The sequence below is a fragment of the Seriola lalandi genome, unplaced genomic scaffold, assembly GCF_002814215.2.
Source record: "Seriola lalandi dorsalis isolate HSWRI2012SDOR001 ecotype SW California unplaced genomic scaffold, Sedor1 jcf7180002054902, whole genome shotgun sequence".
NCBI classification, from domain to species: Eukaryota; Metazoa; Chordata; class Actinopteri; order Carangiformes; family Carangidae; genus Seriola; species Seriola lalandi.
This window is the reverse complement of record NW_019525454.1, coordinates 363,703-386,687: the sequence shown is the minus strand read 5'-3', so window position 1 is coordinate 386,687 and position 22,985 is coordinate 363,703. Positions and strand designations below refer to the sequence as shown.

The 22,985-nt window shown below is 41.3% G+C and overlaps 1 protein-coding gene across 1 annotated transcript in view; it reads left to right on the top strand.

The window, feature by feature from the left end:
* Positions 1-20,803, top strand: part of rab11fip5a (RAB11 family interacting protein 5a (class I)) — a 30,781-nt gene extending 9,978 nt beyond the window's left edge. Inside the window, exons 2-7 of the mRNA XM_023430413.2 lie at positions 4,639-5,150; positions 8,216-8,777; positions 12,271-14,769; positions 16,513-16,669; positions 18,108-18,317; positions 20,786-20,803. Coding sequence (XP_023286181.1) covers positions 4,639-5,150; positions 8,216-8,777; positions 12,271-14,769; positions 16,513-16,669; positions 18,108-18,317; positions 20,786-20,803 — 3,958 coding nt within the window. The remainder of the gene's footprint in view (positions 1-4,638; positions 5,151-8,215; positions 8,778-12,270; positions 14,770-16,512; positions 16,670-18,107; positions 18,318-20,785) is intronic.
* Positions 20,804-22,985: the final 2,182 nt, after the last annotated feature.

Genomic DNA, 22,985 nt, shown 5'->3' with positions numbered 1-22,985 from the left:
CAATAAAATGAAATAAAAGTACCGTTTGTTTTTAAATGCCGGTATAGTACCGTTTTCAAAACTCTAGTATCGCGGTACTATACTGGTACCGTTATACCGTGTTTTCTTAGTCGTAGTGCATCAAGCTCTCGATGATCTTTCCCCTCAGTAAACCCTCTGCTGAGAAGAGAGTGTATCTCAGACCAGGCACCAGTTTTACTTCAGAGTCTCTTGTGTCCGGCTCTGATACCACCCAGGCTCCCAGATCCCACAGAGACGGAGAGCACGCTGGATAAAATAGGTTGATAGCCTACTTGTCTTGTAATTTCAGCCCTGTCCTGCCGGCGGTTTCTAGGGATCTCTACTTGTTCAACAGAAGGTGCGTACTTTGGCAGCCGAGGCCTGGACGAAGATGTCAGCTGGAAGAGAAAACTTTCCTATCTGCTCCTCAGCGGATCAGGGAGCAGGGCGAGATGAGGAGATGGTGTCATGCTGGGACGGGGTGGAGTGTTGTGATTTCCTGTTTTTGCGAGATGGGGAAGCAGATATGCCGCCATGCTCTGCAGCTCTGGAATGGGGCTGTTTATGAAAATAAAAAATCTGTGTAGACTCCCACAAACTCCCAAAAAAAAAAAAAAGCAGTCAGAACATTTTGGTTATGAGGATTGTTGTGGCACAGAGATCCTCGTAAAACTTTCCAGTGGATGTTTTTAACCCAGAAAGCTGTACAGTGTGTACAGAAAGTGCACAGGCGTCTGTGTGGGACGGTGCTTTGGGGAAACTGGGTCCTCCTCTGTTACAGACTGTGCTGTGCTCTGACTACGTGGGTTTCACAATGTAGGCTGCTGATTTCTTCTGTGTTGCAGTTTCTGTATTTAGCCCTCTTGTTTGCTACGTTCACATTTGTTGTTGTCAGGCTTATTCATGCATCACATGACCCACACAGCCCAGGTGCGTGTTTATATATAGGCCTGTAACACTTTGCATAGTCTTCGAAGAAAACTGTATCAAGGAAGTAGCTGGAAACATTTTTTTTAATCAGCAGAAGCAAAAGTTTTCAATCTATGCTTTTTGTCAAAATACAAACAGAGGCTATATCCTTCTTTTTTTTTTTTAAATAAATGACACTGTGTGGACGGTGGAATCAATGAGTAGTAGCCTGACGTTTGCAGAGGGAAAACCCCCTCACACATCTCCCTGCTCCTGTGTTTGGAATGTGAGCCCCACCTTGGCTCGCAGGGTGTTGGCTGCCGTGTCAGGAGGACGGACGGATACTATTGTTGGAGCATCGATGTGAAACTCGAGTCCACGCCTAACAGGCATCTGAGGCGGTGGCGGCGGCGGCGGCAGCAGCAGCAGAAACTGGTGTATGATTTTTTTTTTAAAGAGCCTAAAGAAAAATCTGAGCTGCTTCCATGTAAGAAGGAGAGAACAGGGTTTAGAGCTCAGGAATTTACTTTTCTTGTTTGCACATTGGTTGATAATCTGCTAACAGGATTTGATTTGATGAAATGTAAATAATTTACCTGGATTATTGCCACTGTTCAAGGAGTGTTACTCCTCCCCCTTCTTTTGTGTGAATGGTATCTGGATTTCTTAATGAAAGCTACTTACATTCCCCACGTCCGCTGGTGTGGCACATTTCCATAATTCTATATTTATGTGCCATGTGACGTTATTTTGTTCCTGCGCAGCTATAAAAAGCCTCAGCGTTCCTCCCTCCTCTGTCCTCTGGGCTCCACCTGCTTCTTGTTTGTGATTCTTCAGTTGTAATGAAAGGAGTTTGTTTGCTAATTGTTTTCACTGGCATTCCTCTCGGGTGTTTTCAGGGCTGAACTTGAGGTCCGTGCATGGCAGGAGGATGACAGCCTACAATCATGGCGCTATTTTTGCTACTCGTCTCTTTTCCTATGTAATCAAACAGCTAGATGTAATTTTTGCTGACTTTCTACGCATTTGTTAAAGTTGTTTATCCATTTTTCACCCTTTTTTCAGCACAAACTCAGCCATAAATCTGACTTATTATTTTCTCAATTTAGGTATGAAGCTGCCATGAATTCCAAATACATAAACATGATATAAAATAAACAAATCTTTAATCATAATCTCTCAAAACTTAAATTTATCCAATGTTTATGACAGAATAATCTAAAACTTAATTCTCTGATCAAGCTGTATAAACGAAGCTAACATTATAGCTTGGTCACGTGCACAGCTCATACTTTAAACATCAGTTTATTTTATGTGCGTTTTGAATCATATTTCCATATTGTTAAAATATAAAATCTGTATGGCTGTGATCATGATAACATCCTTACTTTAGGATGCTAACATGCTAAATGTGAACATCCAATAGCTGTTAACTGTTGTTAGCTGTATCTTGCAGTCAGTAGTTGGGGAAGAAGGTTTTTTAGTTTCCTGTTATTGTCCAAATGAGATTCTTACAAACTTTTATTGTGGAGGATAAATGGGAAAACTTGTGATATTTCAGTATGAAACTGATAAATGAATAAAAATATTGGTGCGAGTTCAGTGGTGCTGTTATTTGACAGTGTTTGGGCTGTGACCTGTGTTAATCTGCCTCTGTGTGTTTCTGCGCAGTCATACTGTGGGTTTACAGAAAAAAGAAAAAGAAGGGGATCTTGTGGTGGGGAGGGCGGGAATGAAAAGCTCTCTGGTGTCTGAGATAGAGCAGTTAATGTGCGAGGCTCCTTTCGCACTTCAGCGGGTTTGTTCTCGTCACAGGTTTTCTTTCATCTCGGAGCTTTCATGTCTCGTCTTTTTATGTTTTTAAAACCTCAGTTCTTGTAAAACTTTCTGCAGTTGCACATGTTGACGTTCCGCGACATGACATTTAGATTTTTTCTTGTTGACTCAACCCGAACGGGACGCAGTCGTTTCGTGACGCAGCATTTGGGGTTAATTTCCCTCCAACCCCTTCATGACATCCTGTTTTATATTGGTGCAATAACTGCTGCTTTTACTACATTTACATTTTAGAGTTTCACAAACGTACGCTGCGATTACAAAATGACATGGCAGTTGATTTCGTTGAAGACATCTATTTCAAATCAGGGGTTTGTGTTTGATTCAGATGTCTGCATTTCTACATTATTCAGTTCGGTCATCACTTCTGTTTCTTTTTCTTTTCTATGTATTTTAGATCATTTATAAGTCGGTTTTCACTCGTCATAGAATTATATTTTATTTTTGTGAATCCGCTCCATATGGAGTCAACGAATCAGCCTGGATATCACGTGGAACTACGTAAAATTGTACAAAATCAGAAAACTATTGTGAGATGTGTGTCTCTCGGCCTCACAATGCTTATATTATACATGAACAAAGAGGTTACTGTGGTCGAGGTGTGAGGTGAAAATAGCCCAGCAGCACAGGAAGTGAAAAAAATAAAAGCAGGTCTTGGTTTGAGGCCTTTTCATTCTCCCTGCGCAGAGAGAACTTCCCGTTGGCAGCACCAAGTGTCAGAAACACATGTTTACTGGGGGATTTTTTCTCACTCATGTCAGTTTTGTTTTTTTTAACACCAGTCACAACAAAACAGATGAGACTTTCCCATGAGTCAGGGTGAGGCGAACTCGTTGGCACTCTTCCACCCACCGGTAAACAGCGTTTCTAAGAACTACTTCTCTGTGCCCGTCCAGTAAAGGCATTTACAGATGGTGTGTGATCTGCGTTCAGTCGGGGGGGGGGGGTCGTCTGTCATATTAATGTAGGGCACGAACTGTTAAATCAGACATGAGCATTGTTTTACTTCACTGTTCTTTTCTCTGGTGTCCAAAACAAAAGGCCTCCTCAAGGTATTGTGGGATGTCCGGCCACACACAGCTCTGTGTTGTTAGTAGGACACACACACACACACACACACACACACACACACACACACACACACACACACACACACACAGATTAGCCCCATTCACGATGACAGTACAGTCTTTCACTCTCACTTCATAACCTCGCTCAATACTGAACTGATAGATGAAGTGAAGCTATTTAATCAGTATGTCTCACAGTAAGTTTGTGTTTATGTGTGTGATTAAAGAATTGTTAGAAAAATGTGTAATTTAACACTGAACTCATCAGAGCATGCAGCCATGTTTTGAAAATCTCACTTGTTGAACTTAGTATTGAACCATTATTGCATTGAATGTGTGAGTTAATTTTGTCATAAGGGAGGGGTTACAACACTCAGCATTTTGTTCCTTTGTTCTTTAAATAATATCCTAAATGCTACTTCATTTAAAAAAAATTAAAATAAAAAATACTGCACTGTCCCAGATAATGTGACAATAATCCTAAAGTTTATGGTCATGGTTCATGTTTCAGCTTTTTCGAATTATTCAAGCTTTGTTTCTGAGAAATCAAAAGACCACAATACCCATGATCCTCGACCACAGTTTCTCTCTTCTCAACATCATAATCTTTAATTCCCTGCAGCTCTTAGTGACTCAAGTGAGAGGATTTCAAGCTTTTGTTTTATCATTTAGGCCATAAAACTATGAAAAATGTGTTGTCTTAGAAAACAAAGTCATCAAACTTACAATGATATAAAAACAGATTTGAGAAATTGGAACCAGAATATTTTGGAATTCAATAATCTGAAGTATTGCTGATTGAATGTGGTGTTCTCTGTTGCAGGTGGTACAGACTCAACTCCAAAACAGGCAAGAAGGAGAAGGAGCGAGGAGACATCCAAGTCACCGTCCAGTTCACCCGGAACAACCTGACAGCCAGCATGTACGACCTCGTCATGAAGGACAAGGGCGCCTCCACCTTCAGCAAGCTGAAAGAGCGCATCAAGGGGAAGAGGAGATCCAGCGAGGAGGACTCTTCCTCGGCCGTCCTGCCAGGCGGATACGGGTCACTAGTTCAGTTGCGGCAGCGGCTGCCGAGCGATGGAGGCGGGGAGGAGGATTATGAGGACGACGAGGGGGGCGAGGCCCGGCGGAGCAAGATGAGGACCTTTTTCCTGAGAGGGAAGCTGAGGAAGTCATCAGACACTCGCTCCAGCACATCACTGGGCTCGGAGAGCAGCGAGTCGTCGTCGCGGGGTGGGAGCCTCAGTCCCACAGCCGGCATCAGTGTGGTGGTGTCTGACCTCTCCAACTCGCCCAGTAACAGCAGCAACCTGACGGTAGATAACAGCCCAGGTGAGAACGACCAGGGGGACAGTACGGAAGAGGATTAGGGCCATATGTGAAAATCTTTCTTTTTCTTTTTAAAGAACTTTAATCTCAGAATTCATAGTTTAATTCTGAGTTTAATTCTGAGTTTAAATTCAGGATTCTGAAAAATAGAGCAGCAGATGAGCTTGAATATCAAGGTTATATAATTATATAATATAAGTTTATTTTCAGACTTGGAGGCAGTTCAGATTTGACCTCTGGGACAGGGCGGAGCCTCCTGGAGTAATGAGTGTGGTCCAGACCAAACTAGCATTTTAGCTTCTGATTAGAATGATTGCTAATGTGCTAGCTAGCTAGTCATGTACTTCCATAGAACACACAGCAGCTATAGCTACCTTAACACCTGGAAATGGGGGGGGGGGTCTGCAGTCCCCCTGCAAAATTGGTGCTCTAAGCAAAATTATATTACATGGCCACGCCAGCAAATAAGCATCTTTAAGCAATTTTGGCAAAGATATACATGATTATGATAAAAAAACAAAAAAAACAATGCTGAGGTCAATGACCTCTCAGGGTCACCAGAGGTCAGATACAAATTGCATCCACATCTGAAATCAAACCTTGGGGTGTGTAGATTATGTGTGTGTATATATATATATATATATATATATATATATATCTGTAGGAGAGAGCATGTTATCACTTCCTGAATGACGTTTAATTATTTACTTACTGCACATTTAGTCCAACGGCAGATTTCAGTTTCACAGTCGTCCATCCTTTACCTCTTGTGTTTACCTCAATCATTCGCAACATAAACATCAAAGAGCAAACCTCGGGCTGCAACTGACAACCATTCTCACTTACAGATTAATTTCTCAATTAATTTATTAACTGTCTATAAAATGTCAGAAAAGAGGCGAAGAGGCATCTCTGAATTCCTTGTTTTACCCAGCAACACCCAAATACAGAGTGGAAAGTGTCGTAGTAGGTTTTTCACCTTGAGATATTCCCTCATTCGGTGTTTTGGTGACGGCGGTGGAGAGCGTTGTTCAACATCGTGGTTCAAATTATTCCATAGGTGTTCAGTTGGGTTGAGATCTGGTGACTGATCATTTTCACACTCATCAAACCATTCGGTGATGCGTCTTCATCATGGGATGAAGCTAATCACTCGGAAAAACTTTGATTACATAACTTTATTTAAACTGGAAAATCATTTTCAATGACATCCAGCAGATACGAAATAATAATAAAAACACAAGATAAACGAAGAACAATCAATCAATACAAACAAACAAATACAACGAATAAACAACGTAACAACAAAATCAATTAAAGCAGGTACAAACAGAAGTTAAAAGATTTGAGATTATGGATTTAAAATTGACCAAGAGTTACCAACAAATTACTTTTTAAAGTGTTTTGTAGTGAGTTTCAGGTGGACGCTGCAAAGAATCCAAAGTCGGCTCTTCATGGAGTTTAAGCCAGTGATTAGTCGTGGTGTAATGTGGTCCAGTGGATTAAACTAGCAATGGCGACTCATCTCACCTGCTCAGCATTTTTTACACCTGCCTCAGAGCATGATGGGATATTAACTGCCTAGTTGCACCACGTGGAGCACCTGTGTGGAAGCGTCTGCGTCCGTCATGTTTCTCCACTTCACTGACTGATGTTCAAACTCTGTGTGAGAACTGCACGATTAAAGAGGAAGCTGCGTTTGTGTCAGTGTTGCTGAGGAAGCGTGTGGACTGGACGGACTGCGAAACTGAAACTTCTTAGCATGTTCGTGCAGCGTGAAACAGGAAGAGGCTTTAAAATACTCCACTTTCAACCTTTTAAATTATTTCTATCTTAATGAAACTTCATGTGGGTTTTGTTTTCTCCCTTTTTTATTTATTTATTTGTTTGTTAGCGGATTATTTCATAAAGTCTGAAATGCTCAACAGTTTTTGCAACAGTCGAGCACTTTAGGAATAAAGTTTGACATTTTGGGAAATACACTAAATTGCTTTGTGGTTAGCTTAGCTTAGCATAAAGAAGTCCATTGGGAGACAGAAGAAGATGCAAAACCCTCAAATATTGAACTAAAGGGAAATCTTAATATCACATAGTGCTACAAAGGGGTTAAAAAGGGGCTTTTCATTATCGATTCGTTATTTTCTCAATTGAGCTATTAATAGTGTGGGTCATAAGTTCTTAGAACTTATTAAAACAGGCCAATGGCTACTCCGCAAAGCCAAGCCTGACATATTAAAGAACAAAACCCAAAGAAATTTAGTTTGATGTCTTTGACCTAACTGATTAATCTAAAATCAAAATAGCTGCTGGTTCATTCTGTGTTGACTGACTAAAAAAAACTAAATAGATTAGAATAAATTTGACCACATTTTGTCACAGAATGACGTCATAGACCCTCGAGAACGAACATTTATAGCATTTTGTTTTGGTTAATTTATTAAATGTGAAATCAGTCAAACTTTTCATCTCACCTTGAGTAAATATGACATTTTACTATAGAGAAAATGCTGCTGCTAATCAGCTAACAGACCGGAAGGTTTTTAATGTAAACCTATATATATTCAGGAAATGTTTGCATCTGCTGTTTTGAAACAAGTTGATAATCAGCCTGCAAATAATAAATTACATTAAAGTGTAAATCCCTCGTGAGGAGGAGCCGCTGTATGTGGTGTAGATTTGTTGGCGGCGTGAGCTCCTCTGAGAGCCGTCTGCATTGTTAAATCAGCTGATTGGAGAGCAGGGTGGAGAGATGTTGTACCAAGAAGCGCGGAGCAACAGTTCCCATTATAGCAGAACTGATTCAGTAATCACACACTGGTAAATTAATCCATTTCCAATCACTCTTGCACTTGTGTCGGCCGTAGATACTGACCCATCCTGCCGTGAAAAGAATTGTCAATCAAAGCCATTACAAGGTTTTATCGCCTGATTAAAGCTGCCTGCAAATTTAATTTAGTGAAGTCATTGATTACCTGCATCATTTTTCCTCTTATCTCTCTGTTTTTTCTCTCTGTTTCTTTTCATTTCCTCCCTTTTTCCTCATTGTTTTTTGTGGGTTTTTTTTGCAGAACACACGGCGAACACGTCACCCAAGTCGTCCTCTCTCAAATGTGAGTTTGGTGATGAGGCCGGTGAGATATCCATAGCAGTGCCTCAGCCCACCGTGTGCGTTAACGGAAGCCATGCTTATAACGTCCAGCCCCTGGACCCAGGCTCAGGAAACCCTGCAGATTCTTTAGGCCTGGGACTGTTGCAGAAGTCTTTGCCTCTCTCCATGTCTCTACAGAACCTCAGCCCGCGGGCCTCCACAGACCTCCCCAAAGGTCCTGTGGGAGACGGGCGTCGCTGGTCTTTTGACAAACCCGGCAAGGAGGAAAAGGCCGCCATAGCGGCGGCTTTGGAGCATAGCGGCCCCATGCAGGGCGAAGACGAGGAGGAAGAGGAGCGTTTGGGACTGGTTGTTCTGCCCAAAGCCGCCTCCACGGCGGAGTTAGAAAGCCTGGGGAGGAAGCAGAGGAGGAACTTTTTCTCCCATGGGAGAATCAGTCAGGCCAAGGACGGGACTGATGAGGCCACTGAGGAGAAACACAAGGGATGGTTCGGATCAAAGGACTCGCACAGCAAGCCCAGGTGAGACACACACTGATCACAGAGACGACTCACGACACATTGACAAGTTCATTTGCTGCGGCATCAAACACGTGATGAATTATCATTTCAGTGCGAATATGAATTGAATCAAGCAGCCGACGTGCTCATGAGCCTCCTGAGAGTTTTGTACCTGCGCTGTTTGGATTTCCTTGCATCACTGGTCACAGACTGAGGCGTCTAGTTGCATGTGATCTGTATGTACTCTGGGTTTTATTCCGGAAGAAATATGGGCATGAAGACGTGTGTGTGATGTGTAGGCTGATATTTTAGCAGCAAAGATGAAACTAAACCAGATTAAGGGCGTTTTCACACCTGCGCTTTTAACTCCACTGACACGTTCGTTTTGTGGTGTGAAAGTTCTGAACTTGATCCGACCGTAGGTTCCCGCCAGACAGTCTGACCAATAAGAAGACGTTCTCACTGGTTAGTAATGATGCGTTTTGGTTCACTTTCACTTCACATTTTTCTCTGTGTGAAAGCAAACTGAACCTATAAGTTTACGAACTCTTAAACTGAATCGGACCAGAACAAACCAACTTTTAGGTGTGAAAACGCCCTTTAAATTCTGAAGAGTTTTGTAACTTTAAAATTTAAAATCTTTTTACTTTTCTTTAGAAAAATAACATAGTCTCAAATATTCCAGAGTGAGAGAGTCCACTCTCCTGTCTTTGGGTTAAGTATGGAGCGAGAGTTGTAATGTGGTCGGCCTAGCTTAGCTTAAAAACTGGAAAAAGCTAGCATGGCTCTGTAAGATTTTTAGTATTAATTAGTCATAAAAAGGTGATCTGATTTTCATCAAACTCACAATTGTAGAAAAACAGTGTCCCTAAGTTAAATAAAACCCTTGGATTTAATAACTGGCTGAACCAAAACACCAATAACCTCAAACAGGAAGTTTTGACCATTCTTCCCACTTCCTGCTTCAGCACAGATGTCTGTTGTAAACGGCTCTTTCCAGCTGATTCCACAGCATCTCTACTGGGTTCAGGTCTGAGCTCCGACTCCGACAGGTGTTTTTTTTTTTTTTTCTTTGTCTGAAGTCCTTCTGTCGTAGATTTACTTGTTCAGGGTCATTGTCATTGACATTGACGGCGAGCTGTCCAGATGCAGCAAAGCCCCAAATCAGGACGCCTCACTGTTAGGATGATGTTTTCATGGTGTGCAGTGTCCCTTTGACCCCACATGCTGCGTGCTCTTCCCAAACACTTGTGCTGTAACTCTGTCTTGGCGAACCAGCACTTATGCACAGCTTCTCCAGCTATGGTGCAGTTTGATTGGTGCAGCCAAGTTTTATACAGGTCTCTGCACAGGCACAAGTATTAGAAAACTTAACTGTAATGACAAGACCGCAGGAATTCATTTCAGTTTCCCCCTTTTTAAACCAAAGAAAAAGAAAGAAGATGCAACATGATAATGGGTCAGCTTTAATGGGAAAGCTTCAACTTCAGCTTCATTCTCAAAACACAGACATGAAGTCGGAATCAATTCTTATCTCAGAAAGGTGTTGAACTATTCCTCTAAAGGGTGGTGTTTACTATCGGTTACATAATACCTCCTTTACCTTTTGGAGGTAAATAATATCAGGGTAGATTCGAAGTGTTCACTTCAATTTAAATAACTCTAACAGTCACCTGAGGGTTCATATTTTCATTTATATTCAGAGAGGAGGCTTTATGTTGAATGGTTATGAGAGGAGTTGTTTACTTTCCACTTCCTGTGTGCCAGCATGGCTGCTGGACGCTGCTTCCAGCTCAGTACACATCCCTCCTCAGCTCCTGGTCTCAGTCTCTGGTTACAGCAGGTATCTGCAATGCAGATGGAGGAGGGGAGCTGCTCTCGTGAGTTTAGCTCCATCAAGCTGAAGCATTGTGCGCGCTTTAACATGGTTCGGTAACGATGTCAGCTCCACTGGAAAGATGGCGGCGAGAGCTGGAACAATCCTTGTTCTTTTACAGGGTGTGTGTGTGTGTGTGTGTGTGTGTGTGTGTGTGTGTGTGCGCGTGCGCGCAGGGAGAAGGGAGGGAAGGAAACCCCTTCTCATTTTATTTCCACTTCTAACACAAGCACATTCCTAAGTGGGTAATTTATTTGGGAGTTGTCACTTGGTGTCCTGCACGTTCTCTTGCATTGCTCCTACAATTTGTATTTGGTTTCTTTTTTACAAATTAATCTTAAATTCAGGTCTCCAAAAACACATTTTATTTCATTTTTATTTTTATTAATTTACTTAACTGAGACCAAAAAATCAAAACAAACAAGCGCAGCGTCATATTGATTTCATGCACTGAGCGTAAAGAAAATATTGGACTGATAAGCACCTGCTGATAGAAGCGAGGTCAGCTATTCTGGACCATAGTACACTCAATACCTTTCTGCCAGCTCTGTAACTATACGTTTTCATAGCCTACACACCCACATGCTTTTACATCCTTGCAGGGGGGGGGAAAGTGCCAAGTTGGCAGCGACAGCACTAAGTAATCACTACACCCAGCTGCATCAACTTATCTTAGAAAATACTCCATTGTGGGCCAATGAAAACACAGGTGAGGCACAGAGATGGATGTTTTGGATGCACAGTTTTGGAAGATATGATTTCAACAAGTAGTTGCAGATGCAGTTAAAGCCACTCTGTGTAGAATATACGACTTTTCCAACAACTCTTAGTTTGTAGAAGAAATATAAAATCCTGGTGGTTTATCTGAGGATTTCAACCCACTCATCTCAGTATTCCCAGTATTTAGACACGTGTTTCTGTCTGCCACAGTGTCTTTTTAGAGGCTCCCACTGGAGGGCGCTAAAGTTTTAAAATGTTCAAATTGTGGCGTTAAAGCTGCACCACTCAAGATTTTTATATTAATTATTGATTAAATGACAACGTGCAAACCCACAGCAAAATAATCCAGTAATCTTCAATATTAATCAGCTATACAGAGCATTTTAGCATCTTTCAGCTCGTTCTTTTGGTCCTACAGCCTGAGGCTTGATATTTCTTTCCATGTCGAGTGGCAGCAGACGGCTATTTTCAGCTAAATAACGTGCCCAGCAGCAAACAACAGACAAGACAGAGAGCGACCAGCTAGTGAACATAACGGAGCATTTAGCAGCTAAAGAATGAGATATTTCCTTTAGGAGTTTCTGGAGAGTCAAAGAAAAGTAAGTATTAGACGTCATCAGGTGGCAGGAAACGATGATCATGAATGCTAATGTTGCTCTGTGTTTGGTCGATGTGTGAATTGGTGGCAAATGAAATGAATTAATGAAGGTTTAAAGGTGTTTTATGAATGAAGCAACATAATAATGACAATGACAAACCTGGACATTTTGAATAAATTACTGTAGGTGAAACTGATTATTGACAAACCCAGTCTGTAAAAACATATGATTTAAGATGTGATTTGAGACAGGAAAAAAAAGTGTCGCCGTGTGAACAATCCTCACTAATCAAGAGGACTGTCTGCCCTTCCTTTCACAGCCTGGTGGTGTCACCTAAACTAGAGCCCAGCACTGATCCCCACCCACCACCCCTCCCTTCTAGTCACCACCCCCCGGGTCCCCCTGTGCCTCCCGCCTCTCTGGTTTCTCCGCTGCATCACACTAACCCCTTTTGCCACTCACAGAGCTCCCCGCCTCACATATCCCCCTGCAACCCTTTCTTCTCTCTCCTCCAGCGCAACCCTTTCTATGACGACATGCTCGCCTGTCCGCCCTTAAAACCTTCACTGCCTCCTTTGCCCTATCTCTCCAGTTCCCGGCCCCCCATAGCGCAGCTCTTTCCGCGGGCGAGTAACGCTAACCCGACCACGGAGGGCTCCATCAGTGGCACAGGTGCAAAGAGTGACCCGATGGCCACAGTCGAGAAACGACCCCTTCCTCCTGTTCCCACGGAAGAGGAGAAACCTTTAAGCAAGAAGTCGGCCAACCCTTTCATGTCGTCTGGGGCGCTGGAGCCGGATTCAGAGTGGGACGAATCCTTTGAAGCGTTTGCGGCGGGCAGGCTGCAGTCTCCCGAAGATCTTACCACAGATTGCAAAACACAGCAAAACACACCCGGTGACCATCCGCTGGAACACTGCGATAACGCAGGAACACTACTTCCCATCACAGACGCTGATCACAACACAAACGTGAATGAAGCACTACATCATCAACCCTGCAGAAAAGTCGTATGTGAAGCTCATAAAGCCACGAGTCAGGTGACCAACACTAACGCACATCATCTTGACACATTTGCACATTTCCTTGAAACAATCCCGGAACACAGAAGCTTTGAGACGGACGCCATGACTTTGAACACTTCTGCTGACGCACCAGAACTCGATGCTTGCACCGAAACTAATCAAACTAACAGTACGACTAACACAAACGATTTAACTAACGATTTCACTGATATAAACCGAGCCCCGTGTCACGCTTCATCGCTACAGCTCAACAGCAGCTCCCCAGATCCTGGTTCTTCAGGTCTCGGCAGTTCAGCAGAGGAGGATTTCCTCTCCTGTCTTTCTTCTTCGTCAGATAAATTTTCTGCTTCCTCCTCTGAGGAAGCTGAGGCTCAAAACTTTGAAAGCGGCCTCCTGGGCTTTGAGAAATCCTCAGAGTCAGTTGAGGCTAAAAACTCAAAGCCCTCAGAATCTGAAGGTTACATTACTGACTGGTCACACGATCGATCTTTGCATGATGCGGCCCAGAGAACTGTTATTCAGCGGCAGGACGGCGATGAAAGGGTACAGTCAAACGATTCGGAGGGGGCGTCGGCACCACAGTCCCCAGCGCCGACAAACCAGCAGCTCGTGATCGCTGCAGGAGAGACGGAAACTGAAGGTGCCGAGACTCAGACGCTCAACATTTCTAATGTCGTGTACCCTGACCTGTTGTCAAACCTGTCTGAACCACAACCAAAATCCAACGTCTCTGAAAGTCGAGAGAAAGGCATCAATGAATTCAACAGCTCTGTAGAGGCGTTCAGCGGTAGCTCCGTAAATGTGAAGGTCCTTGCGACTCCAGGTGACGAACTCTCCTCCACGCTCCCATCATTACACATCATAACGTCTTCTCCTGATGTGAAGCAGAGTTCGCGGGACTCGACCTTTGGGAGCACTAGTTTAGTAGAGCAGAAAGCTAGCCAGTGTTCTCCAGTGCCATTTGGGAATTTTGGTGATTTCCTCAATATCAGTCACGGACAAGACTTTGACAACACACTACTGCGCACTCCGGTGTCGGATCAGAGCTCCAGCAGCTTCCTCCAAAGCCTCTATGTCAGCACCGACTCGCAGGATTACCAAACCTGTGAGTGCTCCAGCGCCTCAGAGCCCAACGAGACTTTACACTCGGCGAACTCGACGCTCTGCGGAGAGCCGAGTGAGATTCGGGCGACTGCGGACGCCGCTTCGAGCCTAGAAGATTCCAAGCCAGCTAACGGAGAAATCAACCAAACCGACAGATCTGACGGATCCGTCTGTGGAGCCGACGACAAGACGGCAACGCTCGAGACAAATTTCATGATAGGGGATGATTTTGATTTACAAGCTCTCCCTGCAGCGCCAAAAGACTCTCACACGAGCTGTAATCCAAAGGGGCTCAGCGAAGGAGGCGTTGAAAGCCGGCCAGTCGTCTCAGATGACGAGTTTTCAATGTGCGTTCAGGCCAAGTCCGCTATGCTACACCGCTCCCGGTCTGAAGGCACACTGACGTCTGTCTTTGACGAGCTCCTCCTGCCCACTTTTGGGAGCGATCCCGGCGTGATACGGGAGTCCTCCTTAGCTCAACCGGGCCCTGATCTCCCCTTTCTGACCTCTTTTGCTCCTCCTCTAACTCCTGAAAGTAGCAGCTCCCCTGTAGCGCTCTGTTCTCCCCCTCCTTTTGCCAATGCTTCGGCGAGGTCACCACGAGCCGCTACGCCAAAGCCCGAGAAGAAGCAGCAGCAGCAGCAGCAGCAGCAGCAGCAGCAGCAGCAGGCAGCCAATCAGCAGAACAGGTGAGGTCGCACATGCTCAGTGCTCGGTGAAAAGGTGGAAAAGGGGAAGCACTTCTAGAAATTTCTATCCTGTCGTCTTCTTCAATCTCCCTCTGCTGCTCGGCTTCCGCAAGCTTTTCGTCTGTGCCGCCAACTCTCAAGGGGTTTCTCCATTTGTGGTGTGACCTTCTCCTTTTCATCACTCTGTTAAGACACACACACACACACACACACACACACACACACAACACTGGTGTTAACAGGACTCCTCTGCAGGTGTCTTGTGTGTGTCCTGGCTCTGTGGTAACGGGAGGGGAAACAGAGCCTCAGGCCAATTAGCAGTTATTATTTTTCCCTGATTCCTACCACACACCCCCTCCTTCCCACACACACACGAATACACATATTTACACACACACACACACACACACACACACACACACACACACACCATCCCCCGTGCCCACAGGGCCAAACCCAATGTTCTCACACAGCCACACTCATTTGCCAAAATCTCAACCAGAAACCAGGCTTCGTACGAGGCAAACAAGGTGTTGTTGTGTCACTGATAGCATTTCCTTTTCACCTCGGGGTAATAACACATTTAACACAGTTCTACATGTTTGATTGCACCAACGCATGCAATTAAGTCTTTCAGTTTTGAGCTAATTTAATTTTAATTTTCACCAGTATTTTCTTTAATGAGGAGCCTTACGCCTGTCTAACCTCCTTTTACTCCTGATCACTAAAATTAATGATTATAAAAGGTTGATCCCTAACTTCTGAGTCTGTTGTCACCCTGGAGGTCCACAGCTGAAATAATGAGTAAACCTGTCGTACCTGGGCTAAAGAAAGACGCATATGTGACAAAGATTGTGCTCGTGTGCATGCAGTCACTGCAGTAAGTAAATAAGTGAGATGTTTGATAGATTTCCTTGTAAATGTAGGTCACAGGAAACTGTCTTTCCTGTGTTATTGTGATGTTGCAGTTTGAGAAATATCTTTCAGGTTGACCTGAACACTGAGGTGGTTTCTGGCTGCTTGGCAGCTTAATGACCAGCAGGCAAATTTAATTAATTAAACACTCATCTTTTTTTAGCCCATGTCAGGAAAAAAACAGAACACAAAACTTAATATACTGAAGACGGAGTTTTTGAATCTTGTGATACTTTTGTCTTTTTGTCTGTCTTCACATCAAAGTTTCCCAAAGGAAACTAGGGTTGTGTTGTGTGCGATTTTCAGAATAAAAGCACAATTGTAACCCTATTAGCTTGTGACCCCTCGCCACAAGTCATGGCCTCAGACTCTTTAACTTAATGATGTTTTCCTCCCCACATTATTTCATTTGAAGGATTTTTAGGTGTTAAGAAGAGATATTTGAGAAAAGTTGATAGTTTTGTGTAACAGAAGTATATTTTCTTCATTTTTTTTATTCCTTTAATCATCTTTTCTGGCAGAAATACAAGTTGGCCCTTAGAGGATTTTACTCTGAAAATCACACCAGACAACAGAGGAGGAAAAAATGGATGTCAGATCTTTATTTTTCTAAATTCTGTTCCTCTTACTCTGTTTAATTTTTCACAATCATTTCATGCACAGATAAAAAAATGTCCAAGAGTTGTAGACCTCCAGTGTGGCGACCAGATCGGGTCCCTCGCGTCGCGTGAGAGTCGTCCGTATAAATCTCAAACAACCAGAGGGGTGTTGCGGCTGCATCAAGTGGAATACCTGACCGTATGTATTTCTTGTGGTTGTCCTCTCCAGCCCCCACCCAGTGAAGCCCCTGACCACTGCCATACTGGCTGAGGAGAAGCGGACTGAGGGCCGGTCAGTGCTGGCCACCGGCCTGGAGAAGCTCAAGTCCACCATCCACCCGGGGAGGAGCAGCCAGCTCAGCGAGCAGGAGACAGAAAGGAAAAAGGTGCAGTATATTTGTATTATAATAATGTGAATAACACTGCAGTGCTGCCCTACAGAGAAAAATAGCAGTAATTATTGTATTTATTTGCATTTCAGATTAGATTTTTATGACTTTTTATGACAAAGTCACTTGTGTTTTTAAATTCCCACTATCTCAGTTAATACCTACATTAGAATAGAGGAAGGTAAACGTACTAGTGGGAGTAGTAAATGGAAAAAGTAGCACATTTAAAAAGAAAATCTGCATATCATTATTTGCAATTATTACAATAACTATTAAATCAGTCGTATCTGCATAAAACTATAATGATTTGTTTTCTTTCTTGTTAAAAGGTTCTACTCTCATAACTTTAATACCTCTGCTTTGATGTATAATTAAAGTTTGATAAATGGAAATAAAAGGTATGGCTATTATTGCCATAAGGAACAAAAGATAAATGAAATACATTATTGTTTATATTGCAAGAATCCATCCAATTTATATTTTATGTAACGTGGACATTAAAATTCTGTCTCTGATAGATATTAATTTAAACTTGTAATTTTTCTCTTATTATAAAAAAACACATATGACTTTGATTAATTTCATTTCATTTAACAACAATAAAATATTGATTAAACGCAAAATCCAGTTCATAAAACATTTTCTGTACTTAAGTCTGTGCTGGGATAAATCCTCTGCTGCACAGAATAATGAAGAATAATATCAGGAAGTCACATTGACCCACACAGAAGTCTAATATATGACCTGCATGTCCCTATATCAAGAGTGATGTTGCCATATATGTCACCTATACATCATCTGGATATATAAAGATATAAGTTTGTAACATATAGGAAATACCAACAGTAATATAATATAATATAATTAATATATTAAAACTATGTATATGATTATTTTTTTATTGACAAGCTTTGTGGTGGATTTATACAGTATATACAACATATGTCTACAATATAAGCATACATACATAATTAAATACATATATGACATTTTTGACAAGGTTTTTTAGATATAATTTTTATATATATGTACATGTATGATTTTACTTATATGGAAATTTAATATATGTGCTTATATTACATTTGGATATAGGGAGACAGATCTCATTTACAAGTGAGACCTCAGTACAGAAAATAAAATACATAATAAAAAGAAATATTAATAGCAGAGATACAAAACCTCCGGGATTTAAATATACATTCGTATATGTATTTATATCAGACCACACAATGATCAGAGTGTATATTTAAATGCTTTTAAATATGCATTCAAATACACAACCAGGTAGACAATAAGAAGACAAGTCATATGTGTTGTAGGCAGCATAAGCAGCGAGTGAACAAACAAATGGCTCCATCTACAGAAACTTAAACTCCATCAACAGGAAGCTGAAGACGTTTTCTTTCCTCTTGTCCATCTGTGTCTGTGTCCTCAGTCTCTGACGGAGGGAGCGGGCTCGTACTACCACCTGACCCACAGCGAACTGGTCGCCCTGCTGGTGCAGCGGGAGGCGGAGCTGGAGAGGCAGAAGGCGGAGTTTGAGCGTCAGAGATTTTTGCTGACCAAGCGCGAGGTGGAGCTGAGGAAGCTGAAGCCGCAGGTCAGAGATCTGGAGGACTACATTGAAGATGTGTATAAGAGACAGGTTGGGGGGGGTTTGCAGTCCAGTCCTCATCTGTTCACTCTAACCTCCACAACAGCTCTTTAGTCTTTTCACTGCTATGCTGTCCTTTTTGATACAAATATTTAGGCACTGAGAGATGTCGAGGCGATGTTTTCCAGTCGGCATGCTTTACTGTACTGAAACACGTTGTCGTCTAAAAGGGTCTGGGTCGGGGCGGTTCTGAATGTAGAGGGTCCTCAGGTTGTTTTCAGGTTCACACAGCCAGTTGGTTTTAAGCTCACACAGGGTTTACAGCCTAGGTTCTTCCATTTTGGGCTCCTGATTGTAGAAACACTGATCCCTCCTTTTCACCTCACACGTCACTTCTATCACATAAACGGAAAAGAGAGAATTTGTAGGGTTTCAATCCATAACGATGTAAAGTATAAACTTCCTTTAAAGTGCTACCATCAGTTTTTAGACTGTTTATTTAGTTTTATTTCAGTGCAGCATGAAAATCAAGTTGCAGAGACTTGAAGCCTGAATCTATCATCTGTCAGCTTTGTTGATTTTGTCTTAGCAATGCAGTTGACAGCAGGGCCAGTTTGAACCGGCAGTGATGGATTAATTGTTTGCTCTACAAAACGTAAAAGAAAATAGTGATAAGCGTTTCATAGAATGTGACGTGACATTGTCAAGGTTTCTGTTTCGTCCAAATTAACAAAAAAAGGCAAGAAAAATCACATTTGAGAGACTTAAACCATCAAACATTTGTCGCTTTGGCTTGAAGATTTGGTTAATTGACTAACTGATGACCTGACTATCAGGCTTTGGATTTTGTAGCGTCCAGGATTCGGTTTCAGTCAAATCCCTGCTCACAAATCCTGTATCACACAACAGTAACACGCCACTGACAATGTTAAGGCAACAAAATGTTCAGTGCAGCAACTTTCAAGTTTTTTTTCATGCTTAACTGAAATGAACTCAAATCATGGCTGTAAAGGAAGGAAATCAGAGCTAATATCAATCAATGGCATTTAGTCTAGAAGGAAGGAAATCAGAGCTAATATCAAAAAAAACTCCACAGAAATTAAATTTATAATAAATAGATAATAAATGAAATTTCTATTTGATGAGTCACATGTTTCTTATGAGGTGTTCCTGTAATGATTTACTGGCGTCACTTTTCCCAGGTGGTTAACATGTTGTTTTGGATTGACACTCTACAAATGTTCCCTAATAATAAAAATATCGAGTGCTCTGGCTAGTTTTTGAAACCACAAACCAAACGAGCGGTGTGAGAGTTCAGCCTCGTCACGTGCACATTACTGGGAACTGATTGTAGCTCATGAATGTTCAAAAGTGTTCTTAGCCAGCGAGTGAGTGGTTTTATTTTCCACGCGCGACAAGTGCTGTTTTATCTTTTCCCTCCTCTTTTTTCCTTCTTTCTGTTCTATGGGCATGTCTTGAAATTACCCATAATGCTCAGCCACATAAGCTAACAGATTGTTGTGTAGGGTCACGGTGTTATCAGGTGAAGACAGTATCACTCAGTATCCGAACAGTATCAAGATGAGCCATCACAGCTTCCCTGATCTCATGCTTCTGCCTTCCCATGTGTGCGTTATCGACACGACTTCCACCACGTCGAGAAAAATGCCTGCGACATGCTGGTACTTGACTCCCACTCCCTCAGTGTCTGTGTGTCACATCTGCTCAAGCACGCATAGCGCTACTGCTTTCAGGTGTTATAAAGGGATATATACTGCATTTTTACCGCATATATGCCGTACTGAAATGCCAAATGCTGCCTTATTTTTGTTTTTGTTTTGACGATCATTAAAAATTTCGAGCACTTCATTTTACTCGTCGGGGGCCTGGGGCAGGTTTTGAAAAGGAAAAGCCATCTGTTCACTGAAAGTTTTTATTTTCTTTCCTCTGATGCTTTATGATATTTTTTATTTTAGATCACTGCACAAAATTAAATTGTATGCATACCAGTAGAAAATGAGCAGTAACAGTAATTTCCTCTGAAATGCCAAAAAAAAAAAAAAGCCTTGAAACTTAATCTATGGAGCAGATTGATACACCATAAAGTATTCTGATATGATGCCACTTTTAACAGCATTTGTGGATGTTCTTGCACTACTTAATCATCAGAACATAACTCTACTGTACCTGTCTGTCTGATATCGGTATAGTTAGATCTACTTTACACCGTACTGCACTTTCTAATCGCTGTGTGATTTAAGCACTTGGCCTACTTTGACACCACGACGACGACGACTAGCCCGTGAGCTTGAAGCATACAGAAATCATCCAAAACCGTCTCGTCATCTCAGTTCTGCTGTGCGATCGCAATATCAAGTGCATAGATGACTGTAGAGACATATTTAATGTGACTCAGCACTTATGAAGTGCAAGAATAAACGTCCTCCTTCCATGTCTTCCATTTTAAAGTTTTTATTTAAGTTTAAATTGATTGTATTTTTTTGTCCTTGATTGTGTAGCCGGTGGAGTGTGCTTAAGGTAGTATGTAAGATTGGAAAGTTTACAATTCGTGATGCAATTCTGTTTCACAAATTTTGTATATTTAATAAAGAATATTTTGTGTTTCTTGCTCACTGTATGTTTGGTTGTAAATCTTTCTTTGGGGTGTGTTTGTGTGGGTTTTGTTTACGAGTTTTCATGTTTGCATTTAGGGTTGGTTTTCTAGGTTGGTAACAGCTTCTTCTTTTTATTAGCAAAGAAAAATGTACATAACATTTAGGGTCATTTAACTAAACCGCCTCCTAGTTTGAGTTCTTTTTAAGTCGTTTGGGTTTGAGCTCTTTATGTAAAGTTATTTACACATTTTGTTGCATGTATATCTTAACAGAATTATTTTAAAAAGTTTTGAAAATAATTAGTAAAATGTCAAAACCCAACTCTTTAATGCAGTGTAAGCTTCAGGTCTAACTTATCTTTGTTTAACTGATATACATAATGATTAATAACACATAATCAGTCAGAACTGTTTGGTAATCAATTGACAAAGGCTGTGATTGCACCTGTTTTACCTGTGAGGAGAGCCAATAAAAATATAGCCCAGTGGAGATATTGTGAATTAAGAAGCTTGTGTTGTAGACATTGGATAATGCAACAACTTTAAATTAAACTACTCATCTTAATCTAATTTCAATGCAGTTCAAATCTTATCATAGGGCACTAACAATATCATAAGCAGCGCTATACCCAGGATTTCAGAAACGCCACACTAAAATAAAAAAAAAGGAAAATATCCTAATTCAAATAAAGTGTAAAAACAATAAATTTACGGAAAGTCTCATTAATATTTCTACAGAGAAAAACTTATTTTACAGATTTTTCCTAATTTATTATGATCAAACACGTTCAATACAGTGATGCCACTCAGTTCTGCTGAGAAACTTTTTCCTAATAATAAAATGAAGTGTCAATCAATTAAATATTAACACATGCTTAATAATGTAAAGTAAACCTTTTGTTTTGGAAGATAAAGTAAAAAATAATGTGTAAAACAGATTAAAATCATCTCAAACTTCAACTTGCAGTATTTGTGTCAACATTTAATCTTTAAGTTTGTAAAGTAATGTTAAAAACCTGTTGAATAATCTAAATACAATATTTACTGATTCAGATTCAGATCAATTTTCTTACATTTCTCATAAAATATAATAAACTGAAGAAATGCAAATTAAACTGTTAAGTTTCTGTATGTAGTCTTTAAACTAAAGGGGGGGGGGTCTGTTGTTTTTTAGCTTCAGTTTGATCTTGTTTTCCACAGTATTCTCCATATAGTTCTGACAACACATGTGGATAAACATTATACTATCTTTTATGTCAGAATCCCAACTATACAGTGAATTAATTAGTACAATCAAAACATCCCACAAAGGTCAATGAATCTTTACCAGAAGTGACGGTGCAACGGAGCAGATGAAGAAAAATCCACCTTCAAACTGCCAGTAATCAGCTGGATGCATACACCTATGTAGGCGCATATTGAAAATGTGCTCTTAAAATAATGGTGATATATTGTGCCACTTACTGAAGACCAGGTTTCTGTTGGTCAATTTAAACAACTGGCTATTTAAACAATGTGTGCACTGGATGGAAAAATTACAACTGCATCAGTCTGAAACAAGCAAAGACACTTGAGTTGCGCTTTACGCCAGGTTCTAGTGCAGTGACGGCCATCTACCCTACACACATCAATGTTTATATTAACTTCAGATCAAACCAAAGATATTTAACACCAGTGCGTAAATCAATCTGTTTATATCAGGTGCAAATATGTGTGTTTGGAAGAGTGCTACCTGCAAGGCTGAAGGAAGACCTGAAGTTCTTTGATACAAAAACCCCCACAATGCATCACAGCATCTCACCCAGCAGTTATTGATCTCAGCAGACTGGAAAGAGACAGATTAGGTCATGTTTATCAAATTACTTTATTGTACTTATTTCATAACTAGTTAAGGAACACCACATTAGAGATGAAGATGGTAGAACATATAACTTAACATAAACTTGGATTCATTCATGGTGTATTGCTTGGTATTAACTGAATAACACATCAAGGACAGAATTAGCCTAAATTGACTAACAGCAATTGGGATCAACAGATTTTTCAGGGCTGATTCCAATAATTAGTAAGAGTAAGAATGCGTTACCTTTCATTACCAGCAGTGA